At 47.0% G+C, this 23,664-nt stretch overlaps 1 protein-coding gene across 1 annotated transcript in view; it reads right to left on the bottom strand.

Moving 5' to 3' along the window:
* Positions 1 to 23,664, bottom strand: part of SETDB2 (SET domain bifurcated histone lysine methyltransferase 2) — a 104,541-nt gene that overhangs the window by 26,484 nt on the left and 54,393 nt on the right. The window contains exons 7-8 of the mRNA XM_063950720.1: positions 7,305 to 7,413; positions 6,262 to 6,346 (exon numbers count right to left, since the gene is read on the bottom strand). Of these exons, the coding sequence (XP_063806790.1) occupies positions 6,262 to 6,346; positions 7,305 to 7,413 (194 nt within the window). The remainder of the gene's footprint in view (positions 1 to 6,261; positions 6,347 to 7,304; positions 7,414 to 23,664) is intronic.

Consider the following 23,664-nt stretch of genomic DNA (forward strand, 5'->3'; position numbering starts at 1 on the left):
GAAATTCCTCCATCGTCTTTGAGAATCCTGCAGCCCATTCCGATTGCTGCTTGCGCGATTCTGCCATCTCCTTGGAGATTCTATTAGCAAGGTTGTCTTCCCATGCCTTAGCCAGAGCACTGCTCCCAGGTGGAGCGTCCTTGTCTAAGCAGGAGTCGCAGACCCCTGAGCTGCCAACCCGCGTGTTCTTCTTGTTACATTTCGTACAGACATAACAGGTATTTGAGGTCTTGGTTGCCTTAGACATGTTGTTTCTAAAACCCTCTACCGGGTTACTACGCAGCGCTTTCACCCTTTAAACTAGGAAGAGAGACTGGGAGATGACGGAAGCGAAGGTAATGGATCCGGCTGGAAATTTTTTATCAGCCCTCTCTTATAGAGAAGGGGCAGGTCAATTATTTTTACAGAAAAAAAAAAAAAATTAAAAAGAAAATAAAAACACCAGCCGACTCTCAACCCCCACACCCCAACCGTATAGCAGCTACGATGCTAGAGTTGGTATCCGCCTGCTTCCGTGTATTTTCTTCAGGATCTTTGAAATAGAAGTCCCTTGAAAATATAAATTGTAAAGCATGATTACTTTTCAGGAGACCCTCATATATATTTATTTTCACCAGCAGAGGGAGCTGTTTAGCAGAATATCTCTACTGTTATTAATATATGCACTATCCAAACAGTGCAGCAGGGGGAGTAGTTGTGTAATAAAAACAAAATTCCCTTCTTTACTGAGGGAGAGAGGGGGGGGGGGGGGGTGGAAGGAGGTCCCTTCTTTACACAGACTGACACCATGCATTTTACCGCCATCCTGCAACTAAACATGGCCCCCACTAAACGCTAAGACATACAGCTTTGTTTTCCCCCAGTGATTGAAAACAATCTCTACTGCTCTCTTGTAATATACATTATTCTCTTAACGCCGCGCGCTTGTTTAGCCGCGCGGCGTACGTCTATCTGAGGCTCCCACTCCCTCCCGCTGGCTGGCACGCGCCGCTTCCCCTGGCTGACGCACACCGGGGCGGTTTCCCGAAGCGGTGCCTGTGCACCGCTTCGTCTCCGTGTAGCGCGCCGATCAGCCGTCTCCCCCTGCTCACAGGTAAAAGACTCTGAGTCACGCGCCGCACTTGGCTCCCGCGCGCCGGCCGCTGAAAACACTGTAGTTAGAGAGAGTGAGAGCCATCCTAAGGGAGCTTCCTAGAGAGGAGAGAGAGAGAAAAAAAAAATTAATAAAGAATTATACCTAAAAGACCCTATGCTACTTTACCAGTACTCACTATTTAGAGGACTCTGGAGGATCTCCTGCGGAGAGATGCAGGTCCCTTCAATAGGGATCTTTGTCTCTCCAATATCAAGCAGCCTTGTCCCCCTTTTGTTAGGTTGACGCAGCTCTTTTCAGATTTTTAGTCAGGAGCTCAGTTGCTTCACGTGCTGTGCCTCCAGCACAATTTTTCAAACTGAGGGAGGGATGTGAAGGGGGACGAGCCGGCTGTGCAGACAATGCTAGTTTTGGATTGTGCCACACCTCCGGTTCAGGGCTTCACACCCCTACTGTATAGGACTCCAGTGTCCCCTAGTGGATGAAAGAGAAATACAATTAATGTTAATAATTTATTAGTTTACTCGTCCACCTCGCTGACAGCAAATGCTAAAGGAGTAATAATCAGAAGGTAATTCAGTAAGTAGGCCTCCTACACAATTATAGGGCCTAATTCATGTTTGTACACAGTGGCCGATTATCACGCAATGGAGCGATTCTCGGCACGCTGCGCATGTGCCGCAATGGACATGCACCAAGGTGCCACTGCGATCTCGCTTGCAATGAGGATTATACCGCAAAGTGATAGACAAGAAGTGACCGTTTGGAGGTGTCAGGAGTTTGCAGGAAGTGCTTGGCAAGATGTGTCATGGCCGTTTCTGGGGCGTGCACCTGATGTCAGCTGTTAGCTCATACGTACAAATACATGGCTCCTGCGTCACTACTGCTGTGTTCAGTCTGCATAGCCGTATGGCTACCCTTAACCTTGATGTTTCTTATTCTTGTGTAAGGCTTCAAATGTGTGCTAATGTGATTGAGTTTGAGATGGCTCCTGTGAGCGTTTCTGTTCATTCCTGTGTGACAACTTCACTTGCCAACATTAGCAGTTCCATAACCTAGAAAATAACAATTGCATTTTTGTACAAACATGAATTAAGCTCATAGTCCAAATGTACATCATTCATGTATTACAGAGATACATACTGTTAAAGTCAGGGCAGGAATATCATGAGAAATATACTCCATTAATAATATTTTGACTATTTCAAATATTTTTTTTAATTTAGGTCATTAAGGGCAGGTATAGGGGCTAATTCAGGTTGGATCGCAGAGTGCGATCCAACCGGAATTTTTGCTGAAAAGATGCAGGCAGCAGAAAAGGGGTGGGGGTCGGCAACACCCCATTTCTAGGGAGGAGACAGAGCGTTGCGGGGGCAGTGTGTCGTGAACGGGGGGCGGAGACGGACGAACGTGGGCGTGATCACGGCGGCTACGTGACGTCACACGCAGCCGATGCGATCAGGAAATTAGCGGCGAGTCTCCTGCGGCGACAACTAAGCTGCGCCGGCAGGAGGCTCCCACAGTTTCTGCTAATAAGCAGAAATTGCGAATGCTTCGCAATTTCTGCTTGTTCAGCGGGGGGAGGCTCTGGTAAGCATGCTGGGCGGCCTTGCCCAGCGATGGGCGGCCCCCAGCATGTGATACAAAGGGTAGCAAATTTGCTATCCTTACTGAATTAGCCCTATAATCTGAATTAGGTGGCAGTATCTGCATTTGGTGAGATTGTGTTATCCTGTGATGCATAAGAGTTACCACCTGAAAGGGTTATTTCCGCCTTCTATCAAGGAAGATCATTTTTACATATCCATATGGTTAGTATTACTGCCTCACAGCACTGAGGTCATGGGTTCGATTTCCACCATGGCCCTGTGTGGAGTTTGTATAGTCTCCCTGTGCTTGCATGGGTTTTCTCACGGCTCCCACTGCTAGGGAGATGAGACTGACATTAGTCTAGCAGGAGTAGAGGAAGAACACGCTGATGGGCACACAGTAAGTATGTGGGCAGGACAGAGCAGGGTGAAGGAAAGGGGGCAAAGCAGTTGGCAGACACTTAGGTGACCTGGCATATGCCGGGTCCCTTTAATAGGCAGCAAAAAGTGGCGGATCGGGGCACAGGGAAAGAACCTGCAGTTCCTTCCGACAGGTGGCTGACACGGTTTGCTGGGCTGGCAGATACTGCCCACCGGTCGAGGTCGATATGTAGATCAGCCAGTGTAGGTTGCAGCACTTCCGGAATCTGCGTTCCACTGTGGAATGCAAACCGGAAGGTGTCATCTGCTCTGGCTAGCGGACACTTGCAGATGTCATTAGCTAGGAGCAGCAGCGGCGGACTGTATGGAGCTTGGGCTCCGAAAAGGAGGGGGAGGGGGGGGGGCTGGTGCGGCGACAGAATAACTAGCATTACACACTGGCCACAGAGAGTAGCTCTGGAACTCTAACTATCCGAGTCTTTTATTTTGCTCTGCATTATTATGCTGTTAGGTAAGAATCCAGAACACCGTTGTCAATATCCTTACCAATTGGTTGCTGCTTTGCTTATGTGTTTAACAGTGTAAACGGGATATTAAATAAAGGAATCACATTCTGGGGGCCCAATGTGTTTTATTTTTCCAGTGTGGGTTTTATTTTTTCTGTTGGGAGTTAATGTGTTTCTTTTTTCTTGTCGGGAGCCAGTGTGTTTTTAATTATCGTGCCGGGGTCCAAAGTGTTTCTTTTCATCCTGTCTGGAGACAATGTGTTTCTTATCCTGTCGGGGGACAATGTGTTTTTGTTTTTTACCTGTTGGGGGCCAATGTATTTTTTTTTTTTTGAGCCCATGTGTTTGTTCTTTTTTTCTGTAGGGTCCAATGTGTTTTATGGTTTTCTGTAGGGGACAATGTGTTTGTTTTTCTCTCTCGTCTGTGCATGCATCCTGATGGTGTTCGTACAGTGATGCAATACTGATTCAGACGCACGCACCAAGTACATTAGAAATGTGTTGGGCATTTCTAGGCAGTTACAGATGGATGGCTAATCAGATGCAACATAGTATAGGCGTGTTGCTGAAAGTGGTTGCGTATAGAGATGCTGAATTGCTCACATTTGAGGCCGTACTCAGACGGCTGTTCTGCACCTAGCATAGGTCTGAATGAATGCTAATTTATACTCCAGTATAATAAACAATACCAGTAATTGAATATTATTATTACCAGTTATTTATATAGGGCACACATATTCTGCAGTGTTTTACAGAAAGTATTTGGCCATTCACAGCAGCTTATAAAATATACCACATTGGTGGTCATTCCGAGTTGTTCGCTCGCAAGCTGCTTTTAGCAGCATTGCACACGCTAAGCCGCCGCCTACTGGGAGTGAATCTTAGCTTAGCTAAATTGCAAACGAAAGATTCTCTAAATTGCGAATAGAAATTTCTTTGCAGTTTCTGAGTAGCTCGATACTTACTCTGCCACTGCGATCAGTTCAGTCAGTTTCGTTCCTGGTTTGACGTCACAAACACACCCAGCGTTCGCCCCAGACACTCCCCCGTTTCTCCAGCCACTCCCGCTTTTCCCCCAGAAACGGTAGCGTTTTTTCACACACACCCATAAAACGGCCAGTTTCCGCCCAGAAACACCCACTTCCTGTCAATCACACTACGATCACCAGAACGAAGAAAAAACCTCGTAATGCCGTGAGTAAAATACCAAACTTCTTAGCAAATTTACTTGGCGCAGTCGCAGTGCGAACATTGCGCATGCGCAATTAGCGGAAAATCGCTGCGATGCGAAGAAAATTACCGAGCGAACAACTCGGAATGAGGGCCATTATGTACTAGTAAAAAGTGATACTGGATATGCAGGGGCACCTCAGTCTGTCCTCGGCTCCACCTCGCCATCCACTCCCAACCACACTCCCTTTACATCCGTTGCTCTCATCCCGCTCGTCTAAACATCCTTTTTTATGAGCTCAAAAGTGACCTATTTAGAGTTAATTATATAACTTCAGCATATTCCGTTTTCCTGTAGTATGAGATGATCTGGACTTAATGAGAAAACCTAGAAAATGTATACCCCATTTAAAAGCAATATAATATATGAAAAACTTCAGGAGGACTTGAGACATCCTCCATAAGACAGCAAACACTTCGAGTCTCTCCACTAAACCCTGGGCCTAATTCTCTGCACATCTTACCAAGTCCTGCTGTGCCCAGATATCTAGTATGTTCAATTCTAAGCAGCTAATAGCTTCAGGTCTCAGCGGAAAGGTAATTCTCCTGTCTGGATCACTACCTTCAGCAAAGAGCATCCACCTCCTCCTGGTATGTAGGCATCATATCCATAGGAAAGGCCCTAGATACAAATCCTATATCTACCTGCGGCAGAGTCAGCGCAGGACTGAAAAATGAACCCACCTGGAGAAACGAAGAGTGACCTTGTATACATTACAAGAGTAACACTCCTAAATAAACATGAATGATGCATAAGATGCATCATAAATACAGGAGATATTTATTTGAACATTTGGTTAGAGCCCATATTCTATGGGTGGTTGTTTTAGCTTTGACTATCAGGACAAATGTTCCCTACATGAAATATATTCTCTGCACAGTAACTTTTATAGATCCAGACCTGTAGCGCTGAAGGTCTGTCCACTTCCTGACCCCCCCCACAACCCTTCCCCTTATACACCAGATAATGAATGGAGTACTGACATGGTCAACCACGTGTGCAGTGCACCAGCGGAAAGCTTGGGAGAACAGAGTGTTCCAGCAGGGCTTCTCAGTAAAGCTCTGCATAGGACCAGGAGCTGTGGTATCCCTAAGGGTGATAAATAAAAACAATTTTATATTTAGTAGTTACTGTCCTTTATAGAATTGTATTCATAGGACTATACTCCACACTGGGCCACTTCTGCTAGCAAAGGTTTATGTTGCTTTTGGTATTTTATAATATATTTATTTCCATATTTAAACAAAAAGAAATCCTGATACGAGACTGATGGCAATCTCCTATAGTAACTCTGTGAATCCATTATCAATAACAAACAGTGGATATTTAAATAAAAGGTTAATAATGTTAGAAAAATAAATGATAATATATGATTAAGGCTGAGGGGTGGCGATTTCTATTATGAATACAGATTTTGCAATATAGATGTTAATTATAACATATATGTATACATATGATCACCTGAGTCACTGAAGTGCAAATGTTTAGGAGTACCAGGAGGTGTGGAACGCTCATCATCTGAACTGTGCTGTAACGTCACTGCTCCCTGGGATTAAACACAACATATTAACATACACAGAACTATGGGGGATAGCCAATTATCCCCGGTAAAACATCGGGTTCGAAAAACGTCCGTTTTCCAGACTTTTTTCCGATGTTTCACCAGTTTTTTTCTTACAGGCTATCCAAATTGATCACCTGTAAAAAACAAAACAAAAGACCTTTCTCCCGAAAACACCCAACTTCAGTGAAACCTGTGTGTTTTCGTGTGAAACAGCCCCGTTTTCGGACGAAAACGGGGCTGTTTCCGGGGATTCTGCTTCGACGGCCAGAGGCAGGTGAAACAAAATCCCTGATAAGCCGCGGCACGTGCCAGCTTATCGGGACTAATTATGGGTCCTTCAATAGTCGTCTGAAAATGTACTGTACCATGGGCGGAATGCACTCTGCTAAGTGCACTGGAATAGTCACAGCAGAGATTTTTTAGGCTACAAAGTTTTTAAAAAGCCGAATAAAAAAAACAAAACTGGTTATTGCAATGTTTCCGGGGGGAAGACACCAGGACAGACAGTGTGACTGCACACACATTACAGCGACTTGTCCCTTGTGACTTTATTGGCTGAGTGATTAGGAATATTGCATCAGCCTACAGACTGGGTTTACTTTAAATACAGAACTACAGGATCTATTTTAGACCAATCAAATGAAATAAATATTACATCTATTGTTTCATATCAAGAATACATTTTTTTAGTGTGGCCCCCCCCCCCCCCCCCATTACTGCCCAACAGTGATTGGATACATTTGCTAGTTGAAGGGTACTGGATGCGTCAACCTGGCCACATGTGTAGCCAAGACTGGCCAGGAGCTTTTGCTAGGACATTAGATTCTAGTCTGTGGTCATCATTCATGCACCCTGTTACCTACACACGGTTGACTTAGAAAAAGCTGACATCGTATACATATAAACATGTAACTGTTATCAGCTGTTCTCTGAACGTTACCTCTTCCATTAGTTGCCGTCTACGTTTCTGCAGCATGGAGGTCTTTGTTTTAGGTCTCTTAATGGATGTAAAGTCTAAATTCCCACCTTTGGCAATGCATACTGTTTTCCTAAAGAGCAAAAAGGGAATAATATGTACATCCAAGGGTATTCGACAGTACACTTTGGGTTATTGCTGTTTCCAATACACATTATTTAAAATAAATAAATAAATAAAAAATTAGATCTATATATCTCATGCGTGTTCGGTGGTATACAGGATTCAAACCACAGGCATCCGCTTCAACGTTTCCTGATGACGATGGAATAAACCATCGAAACGTTGAAGCCAACGCCTGTGGTTTGAACTTTTTATTGCCAAGTGCCACCAAACACACATGCTATTATTGGGCTTCGGGTTAGGGAGCACTCCTGCTAGTAATATACACCCTGATGTGAACCGCATCGTGATACTTCATTAGAAATATTAAACATCCTGTATACGGAGGACAAGCCCGAAATTGGTCCTCAGTGCGCTGTTTAAAGAGTCAACACAGATATAAGCATACCCAGCCTATATGTTAAAAGGGATATGAACCCGCAGCATTTATACTGACCCATGGAGGACAGTTTACAAAAATAATCACTAACCATACAAAAAATACACCTAACAAACACACTACATATATGGTACACATAACATTATATAGCATAGAAAAACATATATCTTAAAAAACAGGGATGGTGGAGTATCAAAAAAACTCGCTTTTATAGTGCCAAGCCATTACACGATCAGATCCTGAGAATTAGCTCAAATAGACATAGAAAGAGAATTATTTTCATTTAGCCCTTTAGGGGCAACAGTATCCAAAAAATGGATCCATCTCGCTTCACATTTCAAAAGTGCCAGTGCACGGTCGCCTCCTCTTTCTATAAGTGGTATCCAGTCGATAATCATATATCTTAATGTGGCTAATTGATTATTATTTTTTTATCCAAAAAATGCTGAGCCACTGGCTTATCTGTATTGCCAGAGGCATATGCCAACCTGAGAGCTGACCTATGTTGGTTCATTCTCTCACGAAACGTCCGAATCGTCTAGCCAACATACAGTACATGAGTCAGCAAGGGCAGGTGAGGATATAGATAATATGATCCATCTGACAGGACAATCGATGTTTTAGGTAATCTTCCTCCCATTGTGGGGATGACAGAAGAATTTTCCAGTCAGCATTGCGTGGCATGTAGTGTATCCTAGGCACCGATAACATCCTTTTGCTGCGACAGCCAATTATCCACTGAATCCCTTTCAGGGCGCATATTTGGTTGTAGCAGTATGTCCTTTAGATTCCTTCCTCTGCTCACACTGAGTAGCGGTTTAGATCTTTTAAGTTTTTTAAACGCAGTATCAGTGGCTACCAGCGGCCAATGCTTCCGAATGGCATCCTGGACCGTCTTATGGTTGGTATCACATCTGGTTCCCAAAATAATGCGTTCAGTAGATGTCTTATTTTGGCATAAACGGGATTGTCCACTCTCAAAACGTGCTTTAGCACTGGCGAGGGCAACTCTCAATGGTGAAGGATTTGTAGCCACATTCACAAAAACGCTCACAGCATTCTCGTAGTTGGATTTCAACAAGATCTGTTCTTAAGTTGTTCCTCATTATCCGTAAAAATTGCGAAATAGGTAAGTTGGATTAAAAGTGAGAGTGCGGTCTATTTGGACTTATATATATATATATAAATCATACAAATTCGGCACTCACCAAATATTAACACTTCAAACTGTAATTCATCTGAATTCTGGGAATGTTGGTTCCAAAATATTGCAATAGTTTAAGCTGTCCAGCCACTTCACGGCCATTCCCATTTGGTCAGTTCCTACACTGACTTTCAAAAATCTGAGCATTGCTCTCAGGCATCTTTTGGATTTTAAATACACAGTATGCTTCTATCATGGGTCTAGGCCAGAGGTTCTCAAACTCGGTCCTCGGGAGCCCACACAGTGCATGTTTTGCAGGTAACCCAGCAGGTGCACAGGTGTATTAATTACTCACGGACACATTTTAAAAGGTCCACAGGTGGAGCTAATTATTTCACTTGCGATTCTGTGAGGAGACCTGCAAAACATGCACTGTATGGGCCCCCGAGGACCGAGTTTGAGAACCTCTGGTCTAGGCCCTGTCTCACTCTTTGAAAGAGACAGGAACCACACCCAAGCATATCAGTTAATAAACACCAGGGGGATTTCTTAACATTTAATTTAACATTTACTGCACTCATACATCCGCGGTGCCAGTGGTATTTGTGACCACACCATGTACATAAAAAAAATCATACAAATTCAGCACTCACCTAATTATTAACTAGTGAAAGTCAGTGTAGGGACTGACCAAATGGGAATGGTATTGTGTGTAGAATTCTGAGGGAAAAAAATAATTTATTCATTTTTCCCCCTCAGAATTCTACACACAATACCCCATAATGACAACTTGAATTTTTTTTTCTTCTGATTTTTGCAAATTTATTAAAAATAAAAAACTAAGAAATCACATGTACATAAGTATTCACAGCCTTTCCCATGAAGCTCAAAATTGAGCTCAGGTGCATCCTGTTTCCACTGAACATCCTTGAGATGTTACTACAGCTTAATTGGAGTCCACCTGTAGTAAATTCAGTTAATTGGACATAATTTGGAAAGACACACACCTGTCTATATAAGGTCCCACACTTGACAGTGCATGTCTGAGGACAAACCAAGCATGAAGTTACAGGAACTGTTTGTAAACCTCTGAGACGGGATTATCTCAAAGCACAAATCTGGGGAAGGGTACAGAAAAATATCTGCTGCTGTGAAGGTCCCAATGAGCACAGTGGCCTCCACCATCCGTAAATGGAAGAAGTTCGTAACCACCAGGACTCTTCCTAGAGCTGGCCGGCCGTCTAAACTGAGTGACAGGGGGAGAAGGACCCTAGTCAGGGAGGTGACCAAGAAGCTGATGGTCACTCTGTCAGAGCTACAGCATTCCTCTGTGGAGAGAGGAGAACCTTCCAGAAGGACAACCATCTCTGCAGCAATCCACCAATCAGGCCTGTATGGTAGAGACGGAAGCCACTCCTTACTAAAAAGCACATGGCAGCCCGCCTGGAGTTTGCCAAAATGCACCTGAAGGACTCTCAGACCATGAGAAACAAAATTCTCTAGTCTGATGAGACAAAGATTGAACTCTTTGGAGTGCATGCCAGGCGTCATGTTTGGAGGAAACCAGGCACCGCTTATCACCAGGCCAATACCATCCCTACAGTGAAGCATGGTGGTGGCAGCAACATGCTGTGGGGATGTTTTTCAGTGGCAGGAACTGGGAGACTAGTCAGGACAGAGGGAAAGATGAATGCAGCAATGTACAGAGACATCCTGGATGAAAACCTGCTCCAGAGCACTCTTGACCTCAGACTGGGGCGACGGTTCATCTTTCAGCAGGACAACGACCCTAAGCACACAGCCAAGATATCAAAGGAGTGGCTTCAGGACAACTCTGTGAATGTCCTTGAGTGGCCCAGCCAGAGCCCAGACTTGAATCCGTTTGAAAATCTCTGGAGAGATCTGAAAATGGCTGTGAACTGACACTTCCCATTCAACCTTATGGAGCTTGAGAGGTGCTGCAGAGGAATGGGCAAAATTACCCAAAGATTGGTGTGCCAAGCTTGTGGCATCATATTCAAAAAGACTTGAGGCTGTAATTGCTGCCAAAGTATTGAGCAAAGGTTGTGAATACTTATGTACATGTAATTTCTTAGTTTTTTTATTTTTAATAAATTTGCAAAAATCTCAAAAAAACTTTTTTCACGTTGTCATTATTGGATATTGGGGGTAATTCAGACTTGATCGCAGCTGTGCACTATGATCAGGAACACAGGCATGCGGGGGGACGCCTAGCACAGGGATAGCCCGCCCCGCATGACTGGCTCGACCCCTGTCGCAGAACTGCAAAACCATCGCACAGCGGCAATGCTTTTGCACTTCAGGAGTAGCTCCCGGCCAGCGCAGCTCCTGCGTGCTGGCCGGGAGCTACTCGTCGCTGCCCGGGTCGCAGCAGCTGCGTGTGACGTCGTGCAGCCGCCACGGTCCGCCCCCACCTGCGTTGGCCGGACCGAGCCCCCTAAACAGCGGCGTAACGCCGCCGTGCCACCCACTCCAAACCAGCGACCGCCTCTGCCTGTCAACCAGGCAGAGGCCATCGCTGGGCTCCGACAGCAGTCGGCTGTCAGCCATGCACCGGCGCACTTCAGACCTGATCGGCTGCTGTGTGAATTCGCACATCACCGATCAGGTCTGAATGAGGCCTATTGTGTGTAGAATTTTGAGGGAAAAAAAGAATTTATTCCATTTTGGAATAAGCCTGTAACATAACAAAATGTGGAAAAAGTGAAGCGCTGTGAATACTTTCCGGATGCACTGTATTATTATTATTATTATTATTATTATTATTACCAGTTATTTATATAGCGCACACATTTTCCGCAGCGCTTTAAGAGAAAATTTGCCCATTCACATCACTCCCTGCCCCAGTGGAGCTTACAATCTATATTCCCTATCACATGTACACACAGACATTCAGTAGGGTTAATTTTTGTTGGGATCCAATTAACCTACCAGTATATTTTTGGATTGTGGGAGGAAACCGAAGAACCCGGAGGAAACCCACGCAAGTACGGGGAGAATATACAAACTCCGCACAGTTACGGCCATGCTAGGAATCGAAACCATGACCTCACAGCTGTGAGGCAGTAATGCTAACCATTACACCACCCGTAATAATATATATATATCTATATATATAGATGAAACAAGAGTTATGGTAGACTTACCATGGCTAACTCTTTTTCTTTGAGGTCCGTAGGAGCCACAGTCCTTACATTAGGGTGTAGGTGGTAGGAGTCGACTGGGCACCACACAGTGAAGCTTTCAGCTCCCATGATGCTCCAGTTCTCCTCCTCATATACCCCATCCCCGGACTAGGGAAGCCAGTTTTGTTAACAAGCCCAAGGCAGGAGCAGGATTTCAGGAGAGACAGAAGACGTGAACATACCAGACACACTCTTCCACATAGCAGAGAAGAGAAACATCAAAAGGGGAAAAAACAAAAAATATTCCCCCCAAGACAAGTGCGTCAGGGTGGGCGCCCTGTGGATCCTACGGACCTTGAAGAAAAAGAGTTAACCATGGTAAGTCTACCATAACTCTTGTTTTCTTCAGGGTCCATAGTGATCCACAGTCTTTACATTGGGGATGTCCTAAAGCAGTTTACCCTAAGGGCGGGGACGCTCCTGAGTAGACAGAAGAGGTCCGACGCCCAAAGGACGTATCCTGAGGGGCAAAGGCAAAGGCATAAAACCTTAGGAATGTGTTAACAGAAGACCACATAGCTGCCTTGCAGAGATGTTCAGCAGTAGCGCCACAGCGAGCCGCCCATGAGGGACCTACTAAACATGTAGAACGAGCAGAGACTGTATCCGGAACAGGAAGATCAGTTTGAATGTAAGCCTCTGCAATAGTTATGTAAAGCCACCTGGACAGCATTTGTTTACTAGCTGGCCATCCTCGCTTATGGAATCCATACAGGACAAATAGAGAATCCGTTTTCCTGATCACACTGATACGTTCCAGGTAAATCCTTTGTGGCCGAACAACATCCAATGAGGCCTCTCCAGCCAACAGATCCGAGGACTGAAAGGCTGGAACCACTATCTCCGTATTTAGATGTAACTTGGACACCACTTTAGGAAGATGACTCACCTTGGTCCAGAGAACTGCCCTATCTTGATCAAATCAGACACCCTTCTCACAAAGGCAATAGCCAGGAGAAAATAAGATTTTACTCACCGGTAAATCTATTTATCGTAGTCCGTAATGGATGCTGGGGACTCCGTAAGGACCACGGGGAATAGACGGGCTCCGCAGGAGACTGGGCACTCTAAGAAAGATTTAGTACTACTGGTGTGCACTGGCTCCTCCCTCTATGCCCCTCCTCCAGACCTCAGTTAAGGAAACTGTGCCCGGAAGAGCTGACATTACAAGGAAAGGATTTTGGAATCCAGGGTAAGACTCATACCAGCCACACCGTATAACTTGTGATAACATACCCAGTTAACAGTATGAACAACAACAAAGCATCAACCACGGATGCCAACATAACATAACCCTTTATTAAGCAATAACTATATACACGTATTGCAGAAAGTCCGCACTTGGGACGGGCGCCCAGCATCCACTACGGACTACGAAAAATAGATTTACCGGTGAGTAAAATCTTATTTCTCTAACGTCCTAGTGGATGCTGGGGACTGCGTAAGGACCATGGGGATTATACCAAAGCTCCCAAACGGGCGGGAGAGTGCGGATGACTCTGCAGCACCGAATGGGCAAACACAAGGTCCTCCTCAGCCAGGGTATCAAACTTGTAGAATTTTGCAAAGGTGTTTGAACCCGACCAAGTAGTTGCTCGGCAAAGCTGTAATGCCGAGACCCCTCGGGCAGCCGCCCAAGAAGAGCCCACTTTCCTTGTGGAATGGGCTTTTATCGATTTTGGATGCGGCAATCCCGCCGCAGAATGAGCCTGCTGAATCGTGTTACAGATCCAGCGAGCAATAGTTTGCTTTGAAGCAGGAGCACCAAGCTTGTTGGATGCATACAGGATAAACAGCGAGTCAGTTTTCCTGACTCCAGCCGTTCTGGCCACATAAATCTTCAAAGCCCTGACTACATCAAGCAACTTGGAATCCTCCAAGTCACGAGTAGCCGTAGGCACCACAATAGGTTGGTTCAAATGAAAAGATGACACCACCTTCGGCAGAAATTGTGGACGAGTCCGTAATTCTGCCCTGTCCACATGGAAAACCAGATAGGGGCTTTTACATGACAAAGCCGCCAATTCCGACACACGCCTAGCCGAAGCTAAGGCCAATAGCATGACCACCTTCCACGTGAGATACTTCAGCTCCACGGTCTTAAGTGGCTCAAACCAGTGGGATTTCAGGAAACCCAACACCACGTTGAGATCCCAAGGTGCCACTGGTGGCACAAAAGGGGGCTGAATATGCAGCACTCCCTTAACAAACGTCTGAACCTCAGGAAGAGAAGCCAGTTCTTTTTGAAAGAAAATGGATAGGGCTGAAATCTGGACCTTTATGGACCCCAACTTCAAGCCCATAGTCACTCCAGACTGTAGGAAGTGCAGGAACCGGCCCAGCTGGAATTCCTCTGTAGGGGCCTTCCCGGCCTCACACCAAGCAACATATTTTCGCCATATACGGTGATAATGTTTTGCTGTCACGTCCTTCCTAGCCTTTATTAGCGTAGCAATAACTTCATCCGGAATGCCTTTTTCTGCTAGGATCTGGCGTTCAACCGCCATGCCGTCAAACGCAGCCGCGGTAAGTCTTGGAACAGACAGGGCCCCTGTTGCAACAGGTCCTGTCTGAGAGGCAGAGGCCATGGGTCCTCTGTGAGCATTTCTTGCAGTTCCGGGTACCAAGTCCTTCTTGGCCAATCCGGAACAATGAGTATTGTTCTCACTCCTCTTTTTCTTACGATTCTCAGCACCTTGGGTATGAGAGGAAGAGGAGGAAATACATAGACCGACTGGAACACCCACAGTGTCACTAGTGCGTCCACAGCTATCGCCTGAGGGTCCCTTGACCTGGCGCAATACCCTTTTAGCTTTCTGTTGAGGCGGGATGCCATCATGTCCACCTGTGGCAGTTCCCATCGATTTGTAATCTGCGTGAAGACTTCTTGATGAAGTCCCCACTCTCCCGGGTGGAGGTCGTGCCTGCTGAGGAAGTCTGCTTCCCAGTTGTCCACTCCCGGAATGAACACTGCTGACAGTGCTTGCACGTGATTCTCCGCCCAACGAAGAATCCTGGTGGCTTCCGCCATCGCCACCCTGCTTCTTGTGCCGCCCTGGCGGTTTACATGAGCCACTGCGGTGATGTTGTCTGACTGAATCAGCACCGGTTGGTTGCGAAGCAGAGGCTCCGCTTGACTCAGGGCGTTGTATATGGCCCTTAGTTCCAGGATATTTATGTGCAGACAAGCCTCCTGACTTGACCACAACCCTTGGAAGTTTCTTCCCTGAGTGACTGCCCCCCAACCTCGGAGGCTCGCATCCGTGGTCACCAGGACCCAGTCCTGTATGCCGAACCTGCGGCCCTTGAGAAGGTGAGCACTCTGCAGCCACCACAGAAGAGACACCCTGGCCCTGGGGGACAGGGTGATCAGCCGATGCATCTGAAGATGCGATCCGGACCACTTGTCCAACAGATCCCACTGAAAGATCCTCGCATGGAACCTGCCGAAGGGAATGGCTTCGTATGATGCCACCATCTTTCCCAGGACTCACGTGCAGTGATGCACCGACACCTGTTTCGGTTTTAAGAGGTCTCTGACTAGAGTCACGAGCTCCTGAGCCTTCTTCGCCGGGAGAAACACCTTCTTCTGGTCTGTGTCCAGAATCATGCCCAGAAAGGGCAGACACGTCATAGGAATCAGCTGCGACTTTGGGATATTCAGAATCCATCCGTGCTGTTGCAACACTTCCTGAGAGTGTGCTACGCTGATCAGCAACTGCTCTCTGGACCTCGCCTTTATGAGGAGATCGTCCAAGTATGGGATAATTGTGACTCCTTGCCTTCGAAGGAGCACCATCATTTCCGCCATTACCTTGGTAAATATTCTCGGTGCCGTGGAGAGCCCAAACGGCAACGTCTGGAATTGGTAATGACAGTCCTGTACCACAAATCTGAGGTACTCCTGATGAGGTGGATAAATGGGGACATGCAAGTAAGCATCCTTGATGTCCAGAGACACCATAAAATCCCCCTCTTCCAGGCTTGCAATGACCGCTCTGAGCGATTCCATTTTGAACCTGAATCTTTTCAGATAAATGTTCAGGGACTTTAAATTCAATATGGGTCTGACCGAACCGTCCGGTTTCGGTACCACAAACATTGTGGAATAGTATCCCCTTCCCTGTTGAAGGAGGGGAACCTTTACCACCACCTACTGGAGATATAACTTGTGAATTGCCGCTAACACTACCTCCCTTTCCATGGGGGAAGCTGGCAAGGCCGATTTGAGGTAACGGTGAGGGGGCATCACTTCGAATTCCAGCTTGTATCCCTGAGACACAATCTGTATAGCCCAGGGATCCACCTGTGAGCGAACCCACTTGTGGCTGAAATTTCAGAGACGCGCCCCCACCGCTCCTGGCTCCACCTGTGGAGCCCCAGCGTCATGCGGTGGATTTAGTGGAAGCTGGGGATGGCTTCTGTTCCTGGGAACTAGCTGTATGGTGCAGCTTCTTTCCTCTACCCCTGCCTCTGGCAAGAAAGGATGCACCTCTGACTTTCTTGCTTTTTTGTGAACGAAAGGACTGCATTTGGTAATACGGTGCTTTCTTTGGCTGTGAGGGAATATATGGTAAAAAATTTGACATCCCAGCCGTAGCTGTGGAAACTAGGTCCGAGAGACCGTCCCCAAACAATTCCTCACCCTTGTAAGGTAAAACCTCCATGTGCTTTTGGAGTCGGCATCACCTGTCCATTGCCGAGTCCACAGGACCCTTCTGGCAGAAATTGACATTGCATTTATTCTAGAGCCCAGTAGGCAAATGTCCCTCTGGGCATCCCTCATATACAGGACAGCGTCTTTTATATGCCCCAGGGTCAGTAAAATAGTATCCTTGTCCAAGGTATCCAGTTCCTCAGACAGATTATCTGTCCATGCTGCTACAGCACTACACATCCAGGCCGACGCAATTGCCGGCCTCAGTAGAGTACCTGAATGTGTATAAACAGACTTCAGGATACTTTCCTGCTTCCTATCCGCAGGATCCTTTAGGGAGGCCGTATCCTGTGACGACAGGGCCACCTTCTTAGATAAGCGTGTCAAAGCTTTGTCTACCCTAGGGGAGGATTCCCAGCGCATCCTGTCCGTTGGCGGGAAAGGGTACGCCATAAGTAACCTTTTGGAAATCAGCACTTTCCTATCGGGGGAATCCCACGCTTTTTCACATAACTCATTTAACTCATGTGAAGGGGGAAAAGTCACCTCTTGCTTTTTCTCCCCATACATATAAACCCTCTTGTCAGTGACAGGGTTTACCTCTGATATGTGCAATACATCCTTCATTGCTATAATCATGTAGCGGATGGCTTTAGCCATTTTAGGCTGCAATTTTGCATCATCGTCATCGACACTGGAATCAGAATCCGTGTCGATATATGTGTCAACAATTTGGGATAGTGGGTGCTTCTGAGACCCTGGCGGCCTCTGCGCTGTAGGATCAGGCATGGGCTGAGACCCCGACTGTCCCAAGGTTTCAGCTTTATCCAACCTTTTATGCAAGGAGTTTACATTATCATTTAACACCTTCCACATATCCATCCAATCAGGTGTCGGCGCCGTCGGCGGAGACACGTCATTCATCTGCACCTGCTCTGCCTCCACATAGCCCTCCTCGTCAAACATGTCGACAAAAGCGTACCAACACACCACACACACAGGGGATGCTCTATATGAGGACAGGACCCCCACAAGGCCTTTTGGAGAGACAGAGAGAGAGTATGCCAGCACACACCCCAGCGCTATATGACCCAGGAATCACACAGTAACTTAGTGTTTACCCAGTAGCTGCTGTATATATGATTAATGCGCTAAATTTACGTGCCCCCCCCTCTCTTTTTACCCTCTTTCTACCGTGAGTCTGCAGGGGAGAGCCTGGGGAGCTTCCTCTCAGCGGAGCTGTGGAGAGAAAATGGCGCTGGTGAGTGCTGAGGAAGAAGGCCCCGCCCCCTCAGCGGCAGGCTTCTGTCCCGCGATTTTGTGTAAAAATAATGGCGGGGGCTCATGCATATTACAGTGCTGCTGCTTTTTTGCCAGGAGGTACTCAATTGCTGCCCAGGGCGCCCCCCCCCCTGCGCCCTGCACCCTACAGTGACCGGAGTGTGTGGGTTAGTGTGGGAGCAATGGCGCACAGCTGCAGTGCTGTGCGCTACCCTCATATGAAGACAGGAGTCTTCTGCCGCCGATTTTGACGTCTTCTTGCTTCAACCCGCCGGCTTCTGTCTTCTGGGTCTGCGAGGGGGACGGAGGCGCGGCTCCGGGAACGGACGACCAAGGTTAAGTTCCTGTGTTCGATCCCTCTGGAGCTAATGGTGTCCAGTAGCCTAAGAAGCGCAACCTAGCTGCAGTTAGTAGGTTTGCTTCTCTCCCCTCAGTCCCACGTAGCAGAGAGTCTGTTGCCAGCAGAAGCTCTCTGAAAATAAAAAACCTAACTAAAATACTTTCTTATTAGCAAGCTCAGGAGAGCTCACTAAAATGCACCCAGCTCCTTCCGGGCACAGATTCTAACTGATGTCTGGAGGAGGGGCATAGAGGGAGGAGCCAGTGCACACCAGTAGTACTAAATATTTCTTAGAGTGCCCAGTCTCCTGCGGAGCCCGTCTATTCCCCATGGTCCTTACGGAGTCCCCAGCATCCACTAGGACGTTCGAGAAATAACACCTTTACCGACAGCCACTTAAGGTCCACTCTAAAGGCTCAAATGGGGAAGTCTTAAGAGCTTGGAGGACCAAGGATAAATCCCAGAGGGCCACTGGACGAACTAATGGAGGCTGGATATAGAATATTCCTTGAAAAAAGGTACACACATCATGTAGTGAAGCGATCTTTCGTTGAAACCACACTGATAGTGCGGAAACTTGTACTTTCAGGGATGCTAGGTGAAGACCAAGGTCTAACCCTGCTTGTAGAAAAGCCAGTACTCTGGAGACACTAAAGGTACGAGGGTCATAGCGCCTAGGCGCACACCACTGAAAATAAGCGTGCCAAATCCAGTAATAGATACGGGCTGAAAATGTCTTACAAACCCCCAGCATTGTGTGTATCACTGCATCTAAGAACCTCTTGGCTCTGAAGACTGATGACTCAAGAGCCAAGCCGTTAAAGACAGTAGAGCCAGGTCCCAATGCAGACAGGGACCCTGAGACAACAGGTCTGGTCGCTGTGGTATTAGGAATAACATGTCCACGGACAGATTTTCGAGATCTGCGGACCAATGGCTCCTGGGTCATGCGGGAACTATCAGTATCATGGTGCCTCCTTCCCGCTTGAACTTGCGAAGAACTCTGGGTAACAGTGATACCAGAGGAAACAGGTATCCCAGATGGAATGTCCACTGTACTGTTAGAGCATCCACGAATGCTGCCTGTGGATCTCTGGTCCTGGATCCGTAGAGTGGGACCTTGTGATTGTGACGAAAGGCCATCCGGTCTACATCCAGCAGACCCCATCTGTTTGTCAGGTTCTGGAACACTTTGGAGTGCATGGCCCATTCACCATTGTGGACATTCTGCCAACTAAGTCTGCTTCCCAGTTGAGGATTCCTGGCAGAAATACTGCTGAGATGGTCACTGGAGCATGAAATTCACCTCTGCTAAGGCCAGACGGCTGCGAATGCCCCCTTGATGGTTTAGAACTGAATCTGAACAGGCCTACCGTGGAGGAGATCCTGAGCCTGAACAAGAGCTCTGTGGACCACCTGAAGTTCCAAACATTGATTAACAAGAAACTTTTGTCTGGAGTCCCCCGACCTTGAAAGACATGTGGACCGGTTACTGCGCCCCATCTGTGGGGACTGGCATACGTGGTGTGGATCACCCAATCCGGAATCCAAAATGGCTGTCATTGGTCCAAGTGTGACGTCAGTAGCCACCAGGTGAGAGACAGAGACTTTACCATCATCTGGGCCCTAATCTGATGATACTGCCCATTCCACCTGGAAAGAATCAGATGTTGTAGGGGCCTGGAGTGAAGCTGGGCATACTCCACCATATCGAAAGTGGAGACCATGGAACCCAGAACATGCATTGCTGAATGTACGGACACCAGGGGATTGTGCAGTAAGTTGTAGATCCTTGACTGCAGTCTGGCAACTTTGTCCAATGGCAAGAAAAGCCTCTGTCCCTGTGAATCCAGAACCCCTAGATGCAACATCCGTTGTGAAGGGACTTTTCCCAATTGGTCAGCCACCCATGAGTTTGTAGAAAGGCCATGGTTATTCGAAGATGGCGGTGCAAAATCTCCTGAGATTGTGTTAGGAGCAACAAGTCGTCCAAATATGGGAGCACCCTGATCCCTTGACGACGCAGCTGAGCCGCTATAACCGCCATCAACTTGGAAAATACTCATGGAGCCATAGCCAGACAAAAGGGTAGTGCCTGAAACTGGTAATGCTGTTGCAGAAGAGCAAAGCCAACAAATCTTTGATGAGCAGGTGCTATAGGGACATGTAGGTAGGCATCCAGAATATCCAGGGATACCAGAAAGTCCCCTGACTCTGACACCAGAGAAATAAACCGTAGGTGTTTCCATACGGAATCTAGGAACCCACAAAAACTTGTTCAGAGATTTCAGATTGAAAATAGGCCGATAGGTCCCACTGGGTTTCCAAACCAGGAAAAGGGAGGGGGTGGGGGAGTAAAAACCCTTCCCCTGTTGTTCTCGGGGAACAGGGATAATAACACTCCTACGTTCAGTAAAGACTGTACAGCTCCTTGGAGCACCATGGCTGTATCTGGATCCGATGCAGGATTGGTGTACAAAAAGTGCTAGGGGGGGCGTCCCACAAATGAGAGGGCATACCCGTGAGAGATCACTTCTCGCACCCAGGCATCTGTAGCTGACTGGTACCATGAGGCTGCGAATTGCAGAAGTCAGCCTCACACTCTGGGGTCTCCCAGGAAGAGGCCCATCTCATAAGGCGGAGGGACTTATCCCCCTGCTTGAGGTCGGGCATCTGGCCGTCCAGGCTTGCTTAGGCCGCGACTTAACCACCTTGCTGAAGACAATCTGCCTTGAAAAAGCCTGCCCTTTTGCTCTGCCTTAAACTGAAAATTCCAAAAGTATGATGACCCAGCCTTTGGGTTAGATGCTGATGGCAAAATAGCAGACTTAGAAGCTGCCAGTGCAGCCACAATCTTATTCAATTATGTGCCAAACAGAATGTTTCCAGCAAAAGTCAGAGCTACCAACGCCCTTTTAGACTCAATCTGCCTTCCAGGAGCATAACCACAGCAAACGGCGAGCTACCACTGAAGTAGCCGAGGCCCTGGAAGCCAACAGACTCGTATCCCAGGATGCCTCTTCTAAATATCGAGCCACTTGCCTGATGTTAGCAATAAGAGACAGCTGGTTTCTGGAACCATCCAACTTCAGACTGTCCTCTAGTGCATCAGCCCAGTGCTCCACAGCTTTAGCCACCCAGGCTGAAGCTAACGCTAGTCTAGTAATTGCCCATATAAGGGGAAAAAAAAAAACAAGAGTTATGGTATTCTTACCATTGTTAACTCTATTTCTCCGAAGTCCACAGTATCCACAGAATTTACATTGGGTTGTAGGTGGCATCAGAGGATCAGGCACCAAACCGTTAAACTTTTGGGCTCCCAGCATGCATCGTTCAAGCCTCCCTATAACTCCACCTCCTGGCCCAGGGAATCCAGTTTGTCACACAGCCTAAGGGAGGAGCAGGATTAGCACGAGAAGGGAAACCTGTTCAGGCAAGAAAAACACACACACACACACACACACACACACACACACACACACACTTCCATACATACAGGAAGGAAGGAAGGAAGGAAGGAAGGAAGGGAGGGATTAGCAAGTGTAGATATTCTCAAATCAGGTGCATCAGGGTGGGTTTCCTGTGGATACTGTGGACTTCGTAGAAAAGAGGATTTTGGTACTTACCGATAAATCTATTTCTCTGACTCCACTCGGGGTTGGGGACACTGGAAAGTTAGCCAGCTGGGGTGTGAATAATGGAGACCGGTGATAGCACAATGTATATAAAAAAATTAGAACTGCACAGCTGGCTCCTCTCCCTTCACCCCCCCGTCCCTCCAGTTTGAAAAATTGATGGAGAGAAGAGGGAACAGAGAGAGAAAACATTTGGGAAGGAACCAACCATACCATAATGTTAAACATCAACCAAGTAATTATCAAACTTTGTTCCAAACATGTTTGTCCAATATAACAATAAACATGCAGACTGGCAGCACCGAGGCGGGCGTCCAGTGTACCAGAGAGGATTCAGAGAAATAGATTTATCGGTAAGTACCAAAATCATCTTTTCTCTGTCATCCACTAAGGGACACTGGAGAGTTAGACAGCTGGGGACGTCCCAAAGATACTCCCATGGGCGGGAGTGTTGTCCGAAGCCTGCAGAACCAAACAGCCAAAATTTGAATCCTTAGCCGCAAAAGTATAAAATTTGTAGAAGCGAGTGAACCTGTGTGCGGAGGACCACGTGGCCGCTCTGGGCAGCAGAAGCTCCTCTAGCAGCCGCCCAAGAAGCTCCTACTGACCTGGTGATATGTGCACCCACCCGAAATGGAACGCTCTTACTCCTGGTGGAAATATATGCTTGTCTTATGGGGAGTCTCATCCATCTGGACAAGGTTTGTTTTGTAGCTGGCCAACCCTTATTCAGCACAAAATAACGTCTGACTTTCTAAGGGAACTTGTAGCCTGTACGTAAACCTTTAAGGCCCTGACCACATTCAGGGAACCAGTCCCCTTCCGACACCTGAAAAGATGGGACCACAATAGGTTGGTTTATGTGAAGTCCCGAAACCACCTTAGGCAAAAACTCTACCCTAGTACGGAGTTCCGCCCTATCCTCGTGGAAAACCAGAAAAGGATCTTACAGGATAGGGCTCCCAATTCCGATACCCTCCTTGCCAATGTCAAGGCGAGTAGTAGGACCGTCTTCCAGGACACATATTTGAGATCTGCCTGTTCCAAAGGATCAAAGAGGTCAGATCTCAAAAACTCTAACACCAAGTTTATGTCCCACGGAGCTGTGGGAAGACGATAAGGTGGCTGTAAGCTCAACACTCCCTGTAAAAATGTCTGTACCTCCTGTAAGGACGCCAGACATTGGAAAAAAATAGAAAGAGCGGAGACCTGAACTTTCAAGGATCCCAACCTTAAGCCGCCGTTCAAACAGTCTTGTAGAAAACGCAGTAAGACTAAATTGTCTGGGTTTCCAATCCTTAGGCCGACACCAATCCATAAATTTTTTCCAGATTCTATGGTAATGTGCCGCAGTAACCGTCTTTCTTGCCGCTAACATGGTAGGAAAAGCTGATTTCAGAATACCCTTTTCCTTTAGTATCCTGGTCTCAAGAACCACACAGTCAAACGTAGTTGGTTCAGGTCCGGGTGTAGAAATGGACCCTGTGGTAACAGATCTTCTTTCTGCGGTAACCTCCAAGGCTCCTCCACTAGAAGGCCCCTCAGATCCGAGTACCAAC

Source organism: Pseudophryne corroboree, chromosome 2 (genome assembly GCF_028390025.1).
Source record: "Pseudophryne corroboree isolate aPseCor3 chromosome 2, aPseCor3.hap2, whole genome shotgun sequence".
Taxonomy (NCBI): Eukaryota; Metazoa; Chordata; class Amphibia; order Anura; family Myobatrachidae; genus Pseudophryne; species Pseudophryne corroboree.